At 38.9% G+C, this 20,042-nt stretch overlaps 1 protein-coding gene across 1 annotated transcript in view; it reads right to left on the bottom strand.

The window, feature by feature from the left end:
* The window catches only part of LOC121327941 (LIM domain only protein 7-like), a 77,570-nt gene extending 58,048 nt beyond the window's left edge, over nt 1–19,522 (bottom strand). Inside the window, exons 1-2 of the mRNA XM_041272305.1 lie at nt 19,454–19,522; nt 5,934–6,004 (exon numbers count right to left, since the gene is read on the bottom strand). Coding sequence (XP_041128239.1) covers nt 5,934–6,004; nt 19,454–19,522 — 140 coding nt within the window. The remainder of the gene's footprint in view (nt 1–5,933; nt 6,005–19,453) is intronic.
* Between the last annotated feature and the right edge of the window lie 520 nt (nt 19,523–20,042).

Genomic DNA, 20,042 nt, shown 5'->3' on the forward strand with positions numbered 1-20,042 from the left:
ATGAAAAATGTTGCGAGAATCTCGTACACATTAGTCATGGGTGAAATAAATGTATGTAGGATGGTACAGAGGGGAAACGAGAGCCATGAAGGTCGATATCCCAAGAATTTGGCGGGAACCCACTGACCACTCAAGCAACTGCTACTTCTGCATGGTGGACCCTTCCAAACCTCTGACTGGCAAGAATGCACCTGCCATCACGTATCCGGACCTTCCTTCATCCATCGCCCCGGTGCCACACTGCCACGAGCTCCCCATACCCACTCCTCCGGAGAGAGAGCAGCTGTCTTTAGAAGAGAACAGCAAGTCAGAGAGCGAGGAAGACGTTGAAGATCCAGATGACAATTTCAGAGGTGGAGCTGAGGAGAGAAACCCATACTACCCCAACCAAAAAGACCGCAACGACTTGATTAGAGATCTTGGTCTCACCAAGTCCAATGCCGAGCTTTTGACGTCTAGGCTCAAGCAGTGGAACTTGTTGGATGAAAGTGTGCAAGTCGGAGATAACAGGAAGCGTCATCAACCTTTTTCCAGCTTCTTCACCCGTTAAAATGGGCTCTGCTTCTGCCACAATGTGACCAGTCTGTTCGAGGCAATCGGAATCGCCTGTAACCAGAATGAGTGGCGCCTCTTCATTGACAGCTCATCCAGGAGCCTCAAAGCCGTGCTGCTCCATAATGGTAACAAGTACCCGTCTCTTCCCGTGGCTCACTCGGTGCACCTCAAGAGGATTACAACAGCATCAAGACCTTGCTGGACGCCTTGAAGTATGATGAGTACGGCGGGAGGTCATAGGAGACTTCAAAATGGTGGCATTCCTGATGGGTCTCCAAGGCAGTTTTACCAAGTTTCCCTGCTATCTTTGCCTTTGGGACAGCAGGGACACCAAGGCGCACTACCACAGGCAGGACTGGCCACAGCGGACCGCGTTCTCTGTGGGGAGGAACAACGTCAATTGGGAGCCACTGGTGGACCCCCGGAAGGTGCTGATGCCACCACTGCACATCAAATTGGACCTTATGAAACAATTTGTCAGAGCTCTAGATAAGGAGTCGGCAGCCTTCAAGTACCTTCAAGACTTCTTCCCTAAGCTGTCTGAGAAAAAGGTCAAAGCCGGTGTCTTCGTCGGACCACAGATAAAGAAGATCCTGGAGTTCAATGAATTCCCCAAGAAGCTCACTAGTAAGGAGAAAGCGGCTTGGAACAGCTTTGTCGCAGTGGTTCGGGGCTTCAAAATAAATTCAAGGAGAACATGGGAGCATACTCGGAGGAGCAAGGCGAGCGCTTCCACCAGGATATACTGGACTTTGAACGCCGCTACCAAGAACAGTATAACGAGAACATGATGGGAGACTACATTTGGGGGCTGATTCGTGAAAGTGATTTACAGTATAATCGTAAATCCCAAAAAACTACTCACTTCTAAATCTTTTGTAGTCATTTGTGTATTACTTTAGTATAAATACATGTTAATTAGGATTCATATGTTGTTTTTTTCTGACTATGTGAACGAAAAGACACAAATTCGCCCGTTTTCTCACTGGAAATAGGTAAATTTCAAAATATCACTGCCCTGGTCACAAAAGCAAAGTTTGTGAGGAATAATAGCCATTTTCTATACTTTTGAGGCATAAGCAATTAGGAAATAACACTTACTACCCAGGAACAAAAATTGTGTTACATAGTGTAATTCGTGCAGTTGGAGGCGTTTTACAGAAAACGGTGAAACCACACAAATGAGAATAATGTGCATCGGCGGTTACAAACTGGGAGCAGGGAGCATTCCTACAGGGCTGCCAATCCTGATTCAAGCCTGACTGACTACCTGGAAGCATTTTGGGGACACACACGTCACCTATGTCAGAGGAAGCCCAGGAGAAGACAGTATTCATTTGTTCTCTTGGTTTCTACCAATTTGAACATAGGTGCTCCAGCCACTTTTCAGCGGTTAATGGAGAAAGCCATGACAGATATGAACCTTCTCCAAGTACTCGTCTACCTTGATGACATAACCGTATTTGGCAAGACGCTGGAAGAACATGAAAAGCAACTTTTGAAAGTTCTAGATCGGCTGGAAGAGTGCGGTTTAAAAGTGTCCATTGACAAGTGTCAATTTTGTCAGCCTCAGGTCAAATATGTTGGCCACGTCATTTCTGAACATGGTGTAGCAACTGACCCTGCAAAGGTAGAAGCAGTGGCCAATTGGGAGTAACCTACCGACCTGAAGTCATTAAGATCCATTCTGGGATTCTGTGGCTATTACCGTAGATTCGTAGCAAACTACTCCATTGTTAGACCATTGATAGAACTTACCAAAGGCTATCCACCCGCCCAGTGTAAAAACAGAGCAGCACTCAAACACATTGAATGATCAGTGCACCAAAGCCTTTCAGAAAATCATTCACTGCCTTATCAGTATTGGCTTTTGCCGACAGTACTAAGCCCTACATCTTGCATGTAGACGCCAGCATGAATGGATTAGGTGCTGTAATAAATCAGGAATACCCTGAAGGACTGCGACCAGTAGCATTTGCTAGCCAGAAGTTGTCCGTGTCAGAACAGCGATACCCAGTACACCAACTGGAGTTCTTGACAATTAATGGGCTGTCGTGGATACATTTCACGGTTATATTTATGGAGCCAAGTTCACAGTGAGAACTGATAACAACCTTCTCATGACTGCAAAGCTGAATTCTACAGTTCATAGACGGCTTGCAGCTCTTGCCACTTATGATTTTAATATCTTGTACACACCTGGGCGAAACAACATTGATGCTGACTTACTGTCCCAAAGATTGCATTCCAGTAACCTGCCAAGTGAGTGGAAAGAAATCCCAACTTCAGGTATAAAAGCAGTATGCCAACAGGTGGAAGTAATTGCGTTTCCTGAAGTTAACACACGTGTGGTGGATCAATTGGGAGCATCACACGACGGCAGCACCCGACTGCTATGCATTTCCAGCCCAGCTGCAACTGAGCTCACTAGAACAACTAAGCAAGAAAGATTTGCAGAAGTGGGACCCAGTGATTAATGAGATAATACGTGCTGTTAAAAGTGGTCGAGGGCCAGAGTCAGTGAAGAAAAAATGTCCCGACATCACCCTGTTAATGCGCGAGTTGGAGAAACTTGTGATGCAGGAGGGCCTGTTGTACTGAGTGATTAAGAGAACTCATGGGAATGAAGTCCATCAGCGTGTACTGCCCAGCAGATACCGGATGATGGTTTTAAAAGCCATGCACGATGAGTTGGGTCACATGGGAGTGGATAGAACCACTCAGCTCCTTAAAGATCGGTTCTACTGGCCGAAGATGGCATCAGAAGTGGACCAATACATAGAGAACTGTGGAATGTATCAGACGCAAGAAATTCCCCCACAAAGCAGCTCCCCTGAACCAGATCAGTAGTGAAGGACCTTTAGACCTGGTGTGCATTGACTTTTTGTCCTTAGAACCTGACTAAGGGTGGTCATCATTGATCACTTTACCCGGTACGCACAGGCTGATCAAAAGGACACCACAGATGCTAAAGTACTGTGGGAGAAATATTTTGTCCATTATGGATTGCCTACAAGACCAGGGTCGTAATTTCGAGAGCTGGCTAATAAAGGAACTCTTAAGTATGCTGGAAATACGGAGGTCCAGAACTAGTCCTTACCACCCTCAAGCGGACCCGCAGCCTGAGAGATTTAATTGAACTCTGCTAATCATGTTAGGAACCCTTGAACCATCCAAGAAGCAGAGATGGAGTCAACATGTCAGTCAGTTGGCTCACACCTATAACTCCACCAAGAATGATACTACGGGGTACTCCCCATACTAAATGTTTGAAAGAGAGGCTCATCTTCCAGTGGACCTCTGTTTTTGTGTGCTATCTGACGGTGGATCAGAAGAAACCCACCACCAGTATGTGTCCAAGCTGAAATCTGAGTTGAAAGAAGCATATCAGTTAACCACTAAGGCTGCATGACAAAATCACTTGTGTGTAACCAGACCTTAGAAGTAGGTGATCGTGTACTCCTATGCAACCTGGGGATTCCAGGAAAGCACTAATTGGAGGAGTGATGGAATGTACTACCACATGTAGTAGCAGAGAAATTGCCTAACCTGCCAGTGTACAGGGTCAAGCCAGAGAAGGGAATGGGTATTGTGAAGACCCTTCTCAGAGATCAACTATTACCCATTGGCTACCTAGTGAGGATGCCTGTATCCCCAGAAGTGCACCATCTCATGTGTGCGTATTTTTTTTTTATTTTATATATATATATATATATATATATATATATATATATATATATATATATATATATATATATATATATATATATATATATATATATATTACACACACATATATACATATATACTATATATATATATATATACACACACACACACACACACACACACACACGAATGTATTCTTGTATTCCTGGTAATGCACGCATGGTACTGGTTTGTGTTAAATATCCCCTGGGGCATTACTTAAGAGGAATGCCATCTGAAATGTTTTCAAAACAAATACATCTCAGTGAAAAATGGTTTGTTCATCACCGATATGGCTGGAGGTTTAAATGTCGGTACATGAGCATGAGAGAATGAGTGGCTAAATTTTCGAAAGTGGAAAACACTCAGATACAACATTTGAACAGATTAATTCTACAACAGAGTCACAGATACAGCACCTAAATGTGGACCCGATGTACTACTGTAACCAATGCAAAGGGCAGTTGGTAACTAACACAATTACTATAAATTCCCCAATAGTGTTAGTCTGGTTTCTTAGAAAAGGTGCTTTGGGATTACATTTCCTAGCTTCAGTTTGTCATAGATATTAATACAAGTGACTACTTTAAGTCTTGCATAAATGTTCTGAAAAGCTTTGGACTGTTGCATGCAAAACATACTTACAGTTGTATACAAATATACATAAAGAATAACAGTACAGTTAAGAGCAAGATACAAAATACAATGACTTCTGTCCTAATAACAGCAAATACAAAACACAGTATGATTTGATATCGGGGCAGTTCAAGAGCAGATAACAGTGTTGATAGTTACATCAGGGTTAGATACAAGTGCAAGTGTAATACAAAATACTACAGATTGGTTTAAGTGCAGGATTAAATACAGTAAAATAGGGAGCAGATAAGTGCAAGTTAGTGTTTTAAAGGCAGAGCGCTATGTAGACCGAAAGGGAAGAGTTGAGTTTTACAGGTATTGTCTGAAGAGTTGTCTTGAGGAGGTGCCGGTAGGTGGTCATAATGCTATAGATTTCAGTAGTAATGTCTACCACCTACATCATACATGTAGATTACATAAGAGTTCAGCCTTCACAGGAGGATGTAAAATTCACTGGGGCAAGCAGGGACTCCTCCCATCTCACTGTTACCACTTATCACAGCATGTTTGTGTGGTATTGACACAGTAAGTCACTGCATTGTGAGACTCAAGTGGGTACATACTTTAAACACGAAGCCTTGTTGACAATAGCCTTACAATAACCAGGTTGGGATTTACCTTCAACTTTAAAGCCTCACCTCACTTTACTCCAATTTTACAAACAAAAAACTGAATATTCTCCAAGCATTAAAAGTCATGCTGTTGTATAGACTGCTAACGCCAGGCTAAACACTTTATTTTTTTTTTTATTATTATTTTTTTTTTAACTAAACAATGCAAGAATGTTATTCAGGAAAGACCTAATATGTTTTACCTGACTTAACCAACTTGGCAACTCCTACAATACTGCTTTATCAAACACAGTTGGGCTATAATAACAATGGTTAACATTCATTCAATAGTCACTTATTTTTTGTGGTCTTAAAGGAAGGAGATTTTTATTTATTTATTTTTTAATGCATTTTCCTTTTCGTGCTTTTCTAAAATTAGATTTCATGGTAGAATGTCAGATTTCACTGAAAAACGTTACTTACTCGCACAGCAAGACTCCATTATCCAGCGCAGGTCGAAAATCATTACTTCCAAACTGTTTTCTTGTGATCTCCTGTGAAAATGAGAGAAAACGTTCAGGTTTAAAATTAGAACCTTGTTGGATTAGAAAACTGTAATTTGGGAAGATCAATTCTCAAAAACAGAAGTCGTCTAACACACCCCCCTGTGGATCTTTACTTTGACTCAGTCTGTTCTCAGTTCTTTAGCAAACACTGCTGGACTGAGGCTGCTCAAAAACCCCATCTAACAAGACTGCTACAGGACTGTCACAACATTGTGAATTACCATCTTCAGATTCCTGCCTAGTGATCTAAAGCTACAGATAGAGGGCTGTAGAATACGTAGCAATCCTCTAAGGCTGTGTTCACATTGGGTCTGTGTTCACACTGTGCGTTTGGCAAACGCACCGTCTGGTTTGCTTGCTAAACCTCAATGCGAACAACTGCTGGACATAGGAAACTAACTATACAAGTCCAGACCGCTCAGGAGTAAACATTTTACACTTAGTTTAGTTCATATTTGGAGGAAACAAGCAGAGCAAAAACAGACTGCATTTTTATCCTGGTCGAAAATAGTACAATTATTAAATTATCCCTGTTTTGCGATTGTATCTTTTTTTTGACACAAAACTTCACCAGTGTGCTGACCAAGTTAATGGCACATTCATTTATTAGGTTGTGTTAGCATCACTAAAAAATAAAATACTCATAGATTATTTGTTTTATCATTCTGATTATGTGTATTATGTTTTAATGGTAATACTAAATCGCTGATGTTTTTTTTTTGTTTTTTTTTTTTTTTTAATCTAACATGTTTTGAGATGACAATATAAAGAAAATAATGTTATCGGCAATATACACCCGCTGCTTAATTTTTAAACTATTATTGTTTTATTATATACTGTTTCTGTCAGTCCATGAACATCAAAGATAATGCATTGATTGTATCAGGAATGTGGTTTCAGATTCAGTTTATATGGTAATGTTTACCTTAAAGTTTTGAATAGGTGTTATTTATAATTCTAACACTTGTTAACACTACCTAAAACCATTTAAAAAACAAAACAAAAATTGGAAACATGTTTTCATCTACTACATATTTAGGCCTATTTTTAAATACTACTAGGCCTATAGTGCAGCATAACATGTCTACTCAAAACACGGCACAGTTAAATAAATTGATTTCTCCCACAATAGAAGCAACATAATTAAATGGAAAATAGTAGTAATTTGATGGACTTACCGAGTAAGGAAAAAAAAACATATAACATGTTTAAATATAATAAGTCTGAGGTTAAGAATAATTAAACGGGTCATCAATATTCAAATAGTGACAGTTAAACTTCTCATTTGTCCAGACATTAGAGAAGTGACTTCAACGGAATACACAGAATATTAGAAAGACTTCAGATATAAAGTACCAGAGCCATCTGGTGAAAGATGGAAGTTGTGTTGAACTACTACTGCAAAGGAACGTGCTAGTCAGTGGCTCCTAATCGGGATACTGATAAATCGGGAAGTCTGTTTAAATGGGATACACAGTGCCTCTACACCCCCTTTCAAAATGATCGCCTTTTGTTTTTGTTGCCTTATAGCCTGGAATTAAAATGCATTAAAATAGTTTTTTTTTTTTCCACTTACACATACACTACACATCCTACCCCACAACTTCCAAGTGAAAAAAATATTCTAGAAATGTGTAGAAAACTAATTAAAAATAAAAACTGAAATAGCTTGGTTGGATAAGTGTCCACCCCCTTGAAATAGCTATCCTAAATTAGCTCAGGTGTAACCAACCGCCTTCAAAATCATACACCAAGTTAAGCGGCCTCCACCTGTGTTAAATTGTAGTGATTCACATGATTTCAGGATAAATTCAGCAGTTCCTGTAAGTTTCCTCTGCTGGGTAGTGCCTTTCAAAGCAAAGACAACCTCAGCAACAAGGCACTTTCAAAAGAACTCCGGGACAAAGTTGTTGAAAGGCACAGATCTGGTGATGGGTATAAAAAAATATCAAAGGCCTCGAATATCCCTTGGAGCATGGTCAAGACCCCACCAAGACCCTAGATCAGGCCGTCCCTCCAAACTGGATGACCGAGCAAGTAGGAGACTGATCAGAGAAGCTACCAAGAGGCCAACAGCAATTTTGCAAGAGCTACAAGCTTTTATGGCCAAGACTGGTCAAAGTGTGCATGTGACAACGATATCCCAAGCACTTCACAAATCTGGCCTGTATGGTAGGGTGGCAAGAAGGAAGCCATTACTCAAGAAAGCCCACCTTGAATCCCATTTGAAGTATGCAAAAAAACACTGTAGCCATGTGGCAAAAAGTTTTGTGGCCTGATGAAATTAAAATGGAACTTTTTGGCCTAAATGCAAAGAGTTATGTTTGGTGCAAACCCAACACAGTGCATCACGCAATGAACACCATCCCTATTGTGAAGCATGTTGGTAGCATCATGTTATGGGGATGTTTCTCATCGTCAGGGACTGGGGCACTTGTCAGGATAGAAGGGAAAATTAATGGAGCAAAGTACAGAGAAGTCCTTGAGGAAAACCTGCTGCCCTCTGCAAGGATGCTGAAACTGGGATGGAAGTTTACCTTTCAGCATGACAACGACCCAAAGCACACAGCCAAAGCTACACTGGAGTGGCTAAGAAACAAAAAGGCAAATGTCCTTGGGTGGCCCAGTCAGAGCCCCAACCTAAATCCAATTGAAAATTTGTGACTTGATTGCTGTCCATCAGTGCTCCCCAAGGAACTTGACAGAGCTTGAACAGTTTTGTAAAGAATGGTCAAACATTGCCAAATCTAGGTGTGCAAAGTTGGTAGAGACTTATCCCCACAGACTCACAGTTGTAATTGCTGCCAAAGGTGCTTCAACCAAGTATTAACTCAGGGGGGTGGAGACTTATCCAATTAGGATCTTTCAGTTTTGTATTTTTAATATACAATTGTTTTCTTAATAAAAACTGTTTTCCCCCTTAACAGTGTAGAGTATAGTGTGTAGATAAGTGGGAAAATCCTCATTTAAATGCATGAAATTCTGATGGCACAACAAAATGTGAAAAAAAGTTTTAGACTTTCTATAGGCACTAACCCTGGGAGACAGTTCTTCCCAATGCTACTTATGTTGTTTAATTGGGACACCACTTAGTTTAATTGGGATACAGTATTTTCAAATGGTGAACAGAGATCACTTTTCAAAGAAAGACAGTTTCGCATAGCACAGTGCAGTGAGTATGTGATTATCCTGTGATTTTACCCTGCGTAAAATGCTTAAACCACGTTGAACTCTTGAAGGAGCTGGAGTCTCCTGTGGTTTCTCAGGCTGCTGTTGCAAAGAAAGTTAGCCTGTCAACATCGCAGGTGCCTCTCGCCTTGTGATAAGATGAGATGCTATTCTTTTTCATTTCATGTAGAAATAAAAAAGCGATTAATTTTGTTTAGGAATGAAAAAAAAACAAAAAAAAAACAATTGACTCGTATTTATAATTATGTATTTAACATTTAAATTATAATGCAATGCGATTTGATTGTTTTTCTTTTCATTTAGAAACAAAAAAGTGTGGCGAATGTTGTCTCAATTCCCTCTCATTTAATTGTAACAGCTCCTTATTTTAGGATATTTTTACTTCTCCCGAGGCACCCTGATAAAGCGGCGCCGACTGTATTGAGCTGGCAATGCAGATATTTAAAATGCCTTAAAATCAACAATATTCTAGTGAATTCCTAAATTTGAAAACATTTTAAGCTTGGAATAGGAGAAGTTTACTATTATATTCACCAACAACTAAACTAATTCACATTCAATCAAACTAGTATGTCTTAAGACACTTGTTTAAACTTCAAGATTAGAACCACACTGTCATACATGTAGTATTTAAATATAGGAAATGTGTTCACTAACATTCTCAAAAAATAATTAAATATTTGGTGAGAGGTACATTCCTTTGAAAGTTAATTTTAAAGGTACATTTTACCTGAGGGGCTGGGCGTGCCTAAAGTACAACTGAATTGCCAGGCCTGTCTTGGTTCATGGGTAACCAATCATTTGAGAATATGATAATAAGTAGCCATAAAGATTTGGGAGAACGGTACACATTTTTTAAACCGATAAGACCTCTGTTACATCAGTAGACACACAACATACAGGTTGTCCCACAAATGTTGAGCACATTTACTTTTCCAATAACCTAAAAAAAAAAAAAAAAAAAGGGGGGGGGGTAAGTATTTTTTTCTTTTGTTTTTCTTTTCTCCCCTGAAATAGTATTCATCTGAAGTACATTTCAGTTAATGAACCATTCCAAATTCTCACAACTCTTCTTAAATTAACAAGTTTCCATAATGCTAAAATCCTTCATCATATTATTCTGTACTTTCAAAAAGATTACATTAATTTATGATGATGTACTTTAGTAAAAAGTTACATATATAATTAAGAACAGGTTAAACCCCCCCCCCCCCCCCAAAAAAAAAAAAAAAATACAATTGTATTGTTTATTTAGGGATACATTTCTGGCCTTACTTTTTTTTAAATGGTCTTCGTTTCTGAATAGGGTATCACACTGCCCGTTTTAGTTTAATATTAATAAGATAAAGATCCTGTATTTTGAAAGTGCAGTCATGGTACAAACCACGAATAGTATCACAAAAGTAAGTACAGTCTCTCAAAAAGGTCATGCACTAGTGTTAATTTTATCTACAACTAGTTATATTTAAAAAAAAAAAAAAAAAAAAAAAAAAAACACAACAACACTGCTAAAATCTGCATTGCCTCTCAGTGTGGGGGCAAAAGATTTACCAGAATGAGTTATATGCTTTGAGCAAGTCAACCAAGTGCAGGGTAAATCTCATTATTCAAAAGAAAGAATGAAGTTTAATCTACCCCATGCACATTTGCAGAAGAAAGTGAAAATATATAAAACAATGACAATATTTCAGTGCATACTAAAGTTGTGCAGGTTTCCAAAACAATGGGTTTGCCTTAAGATTCCGCAGAAATGTCATTTTCTACTGCAGAACATGTTGCAATAAATCCCTGCATGTTCGTTTACACTTCAAGTTGACCACTCCACTGGCTTGTGTGGTTACTTGTACTTTATGTACAATAAATGTGATCATTGAAATCTCTAGAATAAAAAAGTCTGCAACAGCTGTTCTTTTTAGGTCTGTACTTGACTTTCACACAAACATGAAATAGGAGTTTACAAAATGTAAGCTTTTGTTTAAATTAATAAACTGGAAAACAAATTTACAGTAAAAGGTTGCTTCATAGGTTGTCAAAATGTGCTGCTTATAATTGGCAACTTGAAAAATGACAAGGGAACAAAAGACAAGGTTACTTCTAAAGTCCCACCAAACAGCTGTCAAATCTCAGACACCTTGAAGAAAATGTGATATTTTATTCTTGTGTGGTCAAATAGGAAAGCCTGACCCCTGCTGGTGTTTTAGTGTGCTTACAGTTGAGACACCTGAATTAAATTACTGAGCAGTATTGTCAACTAAAAGGATTTAATTTCTAACCCAATAAAACCAGTTTAAGGACATTCACACACTGCAGTAGGGTACAGGTACAGTATGTGTCTTTTGAATACAAACATTAATGGATTCACTTTTTTAAACCTAAAACCTGGACTGGTTTGCATTCCTTTAACCATGTGACCCTAAAGCAGACTTTAGAAATAAACACTCCGGCACTATATTTATATGAAAGGGTGTACCTGTGTGGTGCATTAACAGCAATACATTCTTTGCTAATCTTGCAAATAATGATTCAAAGCTTAGCAAATAGGATTACTAAAACTGCAAAAATAATAAAGAATGAAACACACTTAAATACAGTTTATACTGGAAAAACAGAAAAGGCTGTCAGACAAGAAGCGCTATGTCTACGGTCCACAGGGAACCAAAGGACTGCAAGGCATCACCATATAGTTAGAGTTTCAAGTGTCAGAACTACATTTTCTTTAGTTTAACTCATATTTGTTTAAATTATAAAACATTTCCCGAAATGCATGGTTTCATAATACTAGGTCATTAGAACCAACAGCAGGAAAAACTAATAAATGTTCCTCCTGAGTGATTGCAGATTTCTTTACAGTTGGTAGAATCTGCATTCCCAGGGTGATTTGCAATGTAGTGTGCAGCAAGAACAGGGCAATTCCCAACCTTTAAAAAACTGAACCATAGGTCATGAGAAACCATTAACATCTCAGAACAGGGCCATGACAGCAAGCACAGAAACACATGCATGCATACATGCCAGTGTGCACATGCAAGAGGGCTGATGTCACAGGGAAAGCATTTACATTTACTACTCATGGAGCAAGAACAATATTTGCTCAGTTATTGCCACTATTTAAAAAGGACATAAGTAGGTAGGGGGTAAAGAAAGTGCTTATGTTGTGCCCCTCCAAGTACACACGAACACATTCGTTTGGCATTGATTGACTGGCCTTGGAGTTTTGCTTGCTCCAGAAAAGTGTCGTTTGAGAAAACAGGCCAGTACTAAAATGCTCCATTAGTCATTATGGTGTATTTGAAAACAGGTTATTCATTCACTACATATGCCGGTATTACTGTATTATATTTTGATATACCTCCTTTCAGCCAAGCCAGCTATAGTGGATAAAAACAGATTTACTTTTAAAAATTCAGCCTTGTTAATTATTTTGAACACAAACCCTATTCAGATTTTGTATGGACCTAATGCTACCATAGCACAACATTACTACCACAGGCAAACTAAATGAAGCTAGTTGAAAAGTTGCATCACACGGTTAGATACATAAACTCTCTGGTTGGCCGTTTGCCTATTGAGTCAGAAACCAGGAAGAACATAATGCAGCAAATCAAATACAAGAACCAGTTAGTGTGTCCCTGCAAGAGAAATGGCGACAAGTACAGAACAGCAGAATGCATTACACAGAAAGTGTACAACTTTGCAGCTGTAAAACATTGGGAGTTATGAATTCCTAATATTCCTTTTCTTGTATCAAGTCACGTGTCTATTGTTCTACAGTCGCTCAAAGTTAAAATTAACATTTTCAAAATCTCCAATATAACAATGTTGCACATTGAAACGTAAAAGGCAAAAATTTAATTAAGGACACAATTCATTGACAAATTTCAAAAAAATCGTTGCACCATCTGTAACAGTATGACACTATGTCAAAGTGTGTGGTCTGTACCATTGATAAGTGTCTAACTTACGTCATATGAACTCAATATGGCAGCCATATTAGATCAGAAGTTATTGTTACCATTACATTTAGCATGTGCTTATTTAACCCTTTAAAATACAAGTCACTACCTCAAATGGATTCTGAGACATGAGGCTTTGATACTGTGGTGGGGGCAGCTTAGTAAAATTACCAACACAAAAGGGGTTGTTTTTCCCTGTTCCATACCCACCAAACCTGACCAAGAGAATCACAGGATACAGTTGTGTACCCAGCATGAAACCAGTAAGTTGAAGCATTAATCTTTCAATCTTGAACCAAAATCACATGGCCATTGGATTTAGTCCAGACGCCTCCATTAAATCAGTGTTTCCTGGCAGATTTCACTTTGCTTGACGTAGAGAAGCAAACAGATATTGCCAACACATAATTATCGTCTTTTATATAACTATGGAAGACCAGTACCACAATAATGTAAACAATCAGCAAATACTTTCTAGTAAATTTAAGCTTGTTAAGCCTATTGCCTGCAGATTAAAAACATGACTATTGGTCTTCATGCAGTATGAGGTCAGCACAAATTGCATTGCTCGCAAAAACAAGCCACACTAACGACCACACAAACAGTGGCTTCCTGCAATGTAATGTTGGCAGATGAAGGTGAAATATTTAGAATGCATACCATACATGTCTAGGCCCTGGTTCCTCAGGCTTTTACTCTAATGAAAAAAAAAACAAAAAAACATTTAGATGCAGGTTTAAAATTCAGCATAATTGACAACTAATTGTGAAATGCTTTCTAACTGGTGTATTTCCAGAAAAGCTACTGGAACATCATGGTGTTTTAGCAGAAACATGTTCAAATATTCTCACTGTCTCCACGGTTGGGGTGGGGGGGGGGGAGGCACGATTTCTCATGGCCCACTAGCTCTAAAAGTACTTGCATGCGCTTTTCATTTACAGATGTGGCATACCCTAGTACTTTAGTTTATTTTGTTATTTTAAGGTCGACAATGTTTACAAGCTTTGTCAATGATTTAGAGTTCAGGGTTGTTAGTGAAAATGGACCCCAGTTCCAGTCATTTTATCAAGATTGCAAATAAACACAGACAGAAGTTTGTGTTTGACAGAGATACTTTGGTCTTGGTTTTTTAGCACTACAACAAATGTCTTGCAGAAATCTAGGCAGTACACATCTAGGTAAAATCAAAACTGGAAGAGTGAACAAAAACAAAGTTTCCCAGGGGTACAGCATAAGGGTAATGGTATACCTGACAAACATTTCATTTTTACTGAACCAAGACTATTGTGAGAATACAGCAGTGCACCAAATGTGAGAATAATACATAACAACGTGTGCTGGCTCTATACAAAAAGAAAAAAAAAAAAAAAAAAAACATGACTTCAACATGGCAGCCATATAGAGGTTTTGACCTACATGAAAATAAAATAGTTTTGCGCTGAATGAAAAGTCAATATCTCAAAGCCTTCGATAACCTGTAAGCCACAATACATATTAGGTCACTGTCAAAGTAAATGGCACTGGTACATTTTGCCTAAACAGTGTCAGTGACATTGAAAATATGCAGTGTGCATCTCATATCACAGGATCTATCAATTTATATGCAAACCATTGTGTCTTATCCAAGCAATTCACAACATGTGTTATGGGATATGAATAACAGAGATGCACCTCAGCAATATATAAAAAAAACAAGTTTAATCCAATAAATCCTGCAGTTTATATGAAGGAAATCCAAAATGTTAGTTTTCCACTAAAATATTAAAATAGGGTAAAACCTTGATGTCTGGTGGTAAAAATACAAGCAGAAGTTAAAAAGCACTACCTTACCTTGGAACAAATTAATAAATCAATCTTGAACTCTAGGATTAAGGCTTCTACTGTAGGAAGTACAGGGTTATGTTCAGAACCAGACCAATATAAAATTAGGAATAAGCATGTATTTTGTTTTCATTTTGAAGTAGATACTGCTATCATTTTCTTAAACGGTTTAAGTCATTTTTTTTTAAGTGGAAAATTAAAAAATATACAATCAGAAACTGAACTTGGTGGTGCGTACACAGACTATCAGGTGACTGGGGAGTTAAGATATAATTGAACTCAACAAATAAAGAATAGTGTTTCATAAGGAAGGTTTACTATATTCTACTAAACAACCAACAACACTGGGTTTTGTTTGGATTTTAAGTACATTTATCCATACACCAGCATACTATAGCTTTGAATGGCATCTTCAAGCTCTTCAGTTATAAAAAGAGAATGCTTTTTAGCAGGAAAGGCAACATGACAACCTCCTTAAAGAAACACCTTCAGGTTACTTAATATCTAATTAGGCCTAATTAGGTTACTTTTGTACACGGAGTGGAGGTGGGTGCGGATATGGGTTTGGATGCACACGGGGGTGGAGGTGGGTGCGGATGCACACGGGGGTGGAGGTGGGTGCTGATGTGGGTTTGGATGCACACGGGGGTGGAGGTGGGTGCTGATGTGGGTTTGGATGCACACGGGGGTGGAGGTGGGTGCGGATGCACACGGGGGTGGAGGTGGGTGCTGATGTGGGTTTGGATGCACACGGGGGTGGAGGTGGGTGCTGATGTGGGTTTGGATGCACACGGGGGTGGAGGTGGGTGCTGATGTGGGTTTGGATGCACACGGGGGTGGAGGTGGGTGCGGATGCACACGGGGGTGGAGGTGGGTGCTGATGTGGGTTTGGATGCACACGGGGGTGGAGGTGGGTGCGGATGCACACGGGGGTGGAGGTGGGTGCGGATGCACACGGGGGGTGGAGGTGGGTGCGGATGCACACGGGGGGTGGAGGTGGGTGCGGATGCACACGGGGGGTGGAGGTGGGTGCGGATGCACACGGGGGGTGGAGGTGGGTGCAGATATGGGTTTGGATGCACACGGGGGTGGAGGTGGGTGCGGATGCACACTGGGGTGGAGGTGGGTGCGGATGGAGTGGAGGTGGATGTACATAGGAGTGTAGGTGGCCACTGCATCTCCAGCATGCCTTTCTCTTCCTGGCTTTACTGTTCAACATGCCAGACAGCAGGTGTCTGGGAATGGGTACAAATACATAAGCTTGAACTGATATTTCCCACTAAAGTTCCATCTATATGTAGGTCAGATACAGTATTACTTCTAGGATAACTGTTTCCTTACAATTATCCTACAATTATCCAAATACTACAGACCCAATATACTAGCTTTTGCTTCAGTACAGTGCTTTCTAAAAGAAAAGAAACAATACATTAATTTAAACTTCCAAGCTCTAACATTTTCATTGTTTTTATTTTGTGTTATTCTATTTGAAATCTTAAATCAAACATTTTTATTTATCATCATGATAGCAAGTTATTTACAAGTGCAGCACCACATTTGACATCCTAATTTAAGGTCATAAGAACATAACGTTTACAAACGAGAGGAGGCCATTTGGCCTATTTTGCTCATTTGGTTGTTAGAGACTTATTGATCCCAGAATCTCATTAAGCAGCTTCTTGAAGGATCCCAGGGTGTCAGCTTCAACAACATTACTGGGGAGTTGATTCCAGACCCTCACAATTCTCTGTGTAAAAAAGTGCCTCCTCTTTTCTGTTCTGAATGCCTCTTTGTCTAATCTCCATTTGTGACCCCTGGTCCTTGTTTCTTTTTTCAGGTCGAGAAAGTCCCTTGCGTCGACATTGTCAATACCTTTTAGAATTTTGAATGCTTGAATTAGGTCGCCACGTAGTCTTCTTTGTTCAAGTCTGAATAGATTCAATTCTTTTAGCCTGTCTGCATATGACATGCCTTTTACCCGGAATAATTCTGGTTGCTCTTCTTTGCACTCTTTCTAGAGCAGCAATATCTTTTTTTATAGCGAGGTGACCAGAACTGAACACAATATTCAAGATGAGGTCTTGCTAATGCATTGTACAGTTTTAACATTACTTCCCTTGATTTAAATTCAACATTTTTCACAATATATCCAAGCATCTTGTTAGCCTTTTTTTATAGTTTCTCTATTGTCTAGATGAAGACATTTCTGAGTCAACAATAACTCCTAGGTCTTTTTCATAGAGTCCTCCAATTTCATTATCGCCCATATGATACTTATAATGTACATTTTTATTTCCTGCGTGCAGTATCTTACACTTTTCTGTATTAAATGTCATTTGCTATGTGTCTGCCCAGTTCTGAATCTTGTCTAGATCATTTTGAATGACCTTTGCTGCTGCAACAGTGTTTACCACTCCTCCTATTTTTGTGTCGTCTGCAAATTTAACAAGTTTGCTTACTATACCAGAATCTAAATCATTAATGTAGATTAGGAATAGCAGAGGACTTAATACTGATCCACATGGTACTACACTGGTTACCTCGCTCCATTCTGAGGTTTCTCCTCTAATCAGTACTTTCTGTTTTCTACATGTTAACCACTCCTTAATCCATGTACATGTGTTTCCTTGAGTCCCTACTGCGTTCAGTTTGAAAATTAATCTTTTATGTGGGATTTTGTCAAAAGCTTTCTGGAAATCTAAATAAACCATGTTATATGCTTTGCAATTACCCATTATCAATGTTGCATCCTCAAAAAAATTTAGGTTAGTTAGACACGTTCTCCTTTTCCTAAAACCATGCTGACTGTCTCCCAGGATACTGTTACCATATAGGTAATTTTCCATTTTGGATCTTATTTTAGTTTCCATAAGTTTCCATTCCATTGCATATAATAGAAGTCAGGCTTATTGGTCTGTAGTTACCTGGTTCAGTTTTGTTTCCCTTTTTGTGGATCAGTATTACATTTGCAATTTTCAAGTCTGTCGGTACAACCCCTGTGACAAGAGACTGTTGCATGATCTTGGTTAGGGAACTTTGCAGAATTTTCCACTCGACAAAACTGTACTACAGCATCCCAAAGCTGAACAGACAAACACCACACCTATGCAAATGTAGGATTAGCAGCCATGTACTTTTCAACAAGCTGGCATCTTAAGCAGAGGGCCAGTTCAGGCATCATTGCAAAGAAGTTCCAGTTAGAAACATTCCACAGGTACTTTATTATTATTATTATTATTACTATTATTATTTCAAAGCAGTCCAATAATTATGACTATTGTTGCCTGATTTTAACCCAGTGAGATCAACTTCTGTAAAATGTGCATTTTAATTCATACATATTTAGAAATATGTTAATCATGCCCTGAAGATAATCCTGAATATATTTACAGCAAGACTTGTCTGAGCCCAACCCAGTATTGCTATCGTTTACAAAGGAGAAATACTATTTTACTTTAATAATGAAAGCTGATATAATGACATCTGAATGGTTCCTCCACTACCACAACAAAGTTACCCTTCACAAGAAACATAATAAACCAGGTTTTTTAACTATTTATCCCAGAAATTGACGTCCTAAAGTTGGTAGCCCACATCGCCTTTTATTTCAAGCCACAACTAAACCTGCATGATTTCTATGTCAAAGAGCCAAAACGCATTGAAGACAACTTCTAACTACTACACTGGACAAGTAAATTTACAACACAACCCATTGTATTTGAAGAGTGGCAAACTTCTAATCAATGTGCACAAAGCTACATTTCTATTGAATGTGCCTTGCTTCTGGTTTTGAGTAGTCTAGCTTTTTCTATCACTCGTTTGTACTGCAACATAATTGCAATTGGAATACAAACTGCTAGTCTCCAATACTGTTATTAATACAACTTCGTGCCTAAATTGTTGCATCGTCACCGGTTTTCTTGTTTGGAAAAGCTCATCAAGGAGTCAGACAATGTGAGATACTTTGTTTAGTGAACTCAAGTCTAGGAACATACATTAGCAAAGAATGCACTTGACACAAACCTTGTGCAATTCTGTGGGACGACAAAAGATTCACCAAATTAATTTTGATTACTTTTAATTACAAATAATATATTTGTCTTCCTTCATCGTGAGGTTTAAAACAAAACATAATTTAATGTTAAAATGTGCAGCAATACAAGTTGCCAACGTAAGCCTTTGAAACAACAACAAATGAGGAAAATGCATAAACTTTTCCAAGAGTAAAATGAAACTGTAAAGTGCATTAGAAGACGGTCTTGGTGAGAGAACGCTAATTTCGGGAAAGTCTCAAAAAGTTAAGGGCATTGTAGCAATCACAGGCACCTGACTGTTTCTGCAGTATTGGTTACAACTACAACTTTTCTTTTGTTTATGTATCCACTTTGCACAGCGTATTCCTCATTACATCTACCGCTATTCCTACACTCGCAGGATGGCGACCAATGTGTATCGTGAACGCAAACAAACTTACCTCCACCCATCGCTGAGCTTCAGCGAAAGCCAAATCACAGTTGATATCAGAATTCTCTCTCCACTCCATCGCGTAGTAATCCGGTGGCTCTCCGTTCTCTCTACCTGAAAATCCAAAAGAAATTGACACCAAAACAGATTAGACACTATGGAGACTGCAAACACAACATCTGCATTCAGTCGATTCCATGTAAAGAGAGACGTTCTGTAGCCCTAATCTCATAACCCGACCGCTGTAAACCTACAAGACGTTTCAAAACAAACTAGGAAAACTTTATGGCGTCCTAACTTACTTTTTATAAACATTTACAATTCAAACTACTTACTTCCCGGCGCTGAATAAAAAGAAAATAAAATGCCGATGATTGCAATGCATGCTATTTAAAACTCGATAAATAAAGAAAGAATGAAAGAAAGAAAGTACTCTGGAGCGTCTGTGGTTCTCAGAGAAAACAATGTTTAAACATTTCTGCAACTTCCGCTACTTAAATGATATACCAAAAAACAATATTCAGCACTCTGGTTTGTACAGGTCATATTAAAAGTCTACTATTCAGTCTCATTCACTTGACCTCAGTGTGCTTTTTATG

The sequence above is a fragment of the Polyodon spathula genome, chromosome 15 (assembly GCF_017654505.1).
Source record: "Polyodon spathula isolate WHYD16114869_AA chromosome 15, ASM1765450v1, whole genome shotgun sequence".
Taxonomy (NCBI): domain Eukaryota; kingdom Metazoa; phylum Chordata; class Actinopteri; order Acipenseriformes; family Polyodontidae; genus Polyodon; species Polyodon spathula.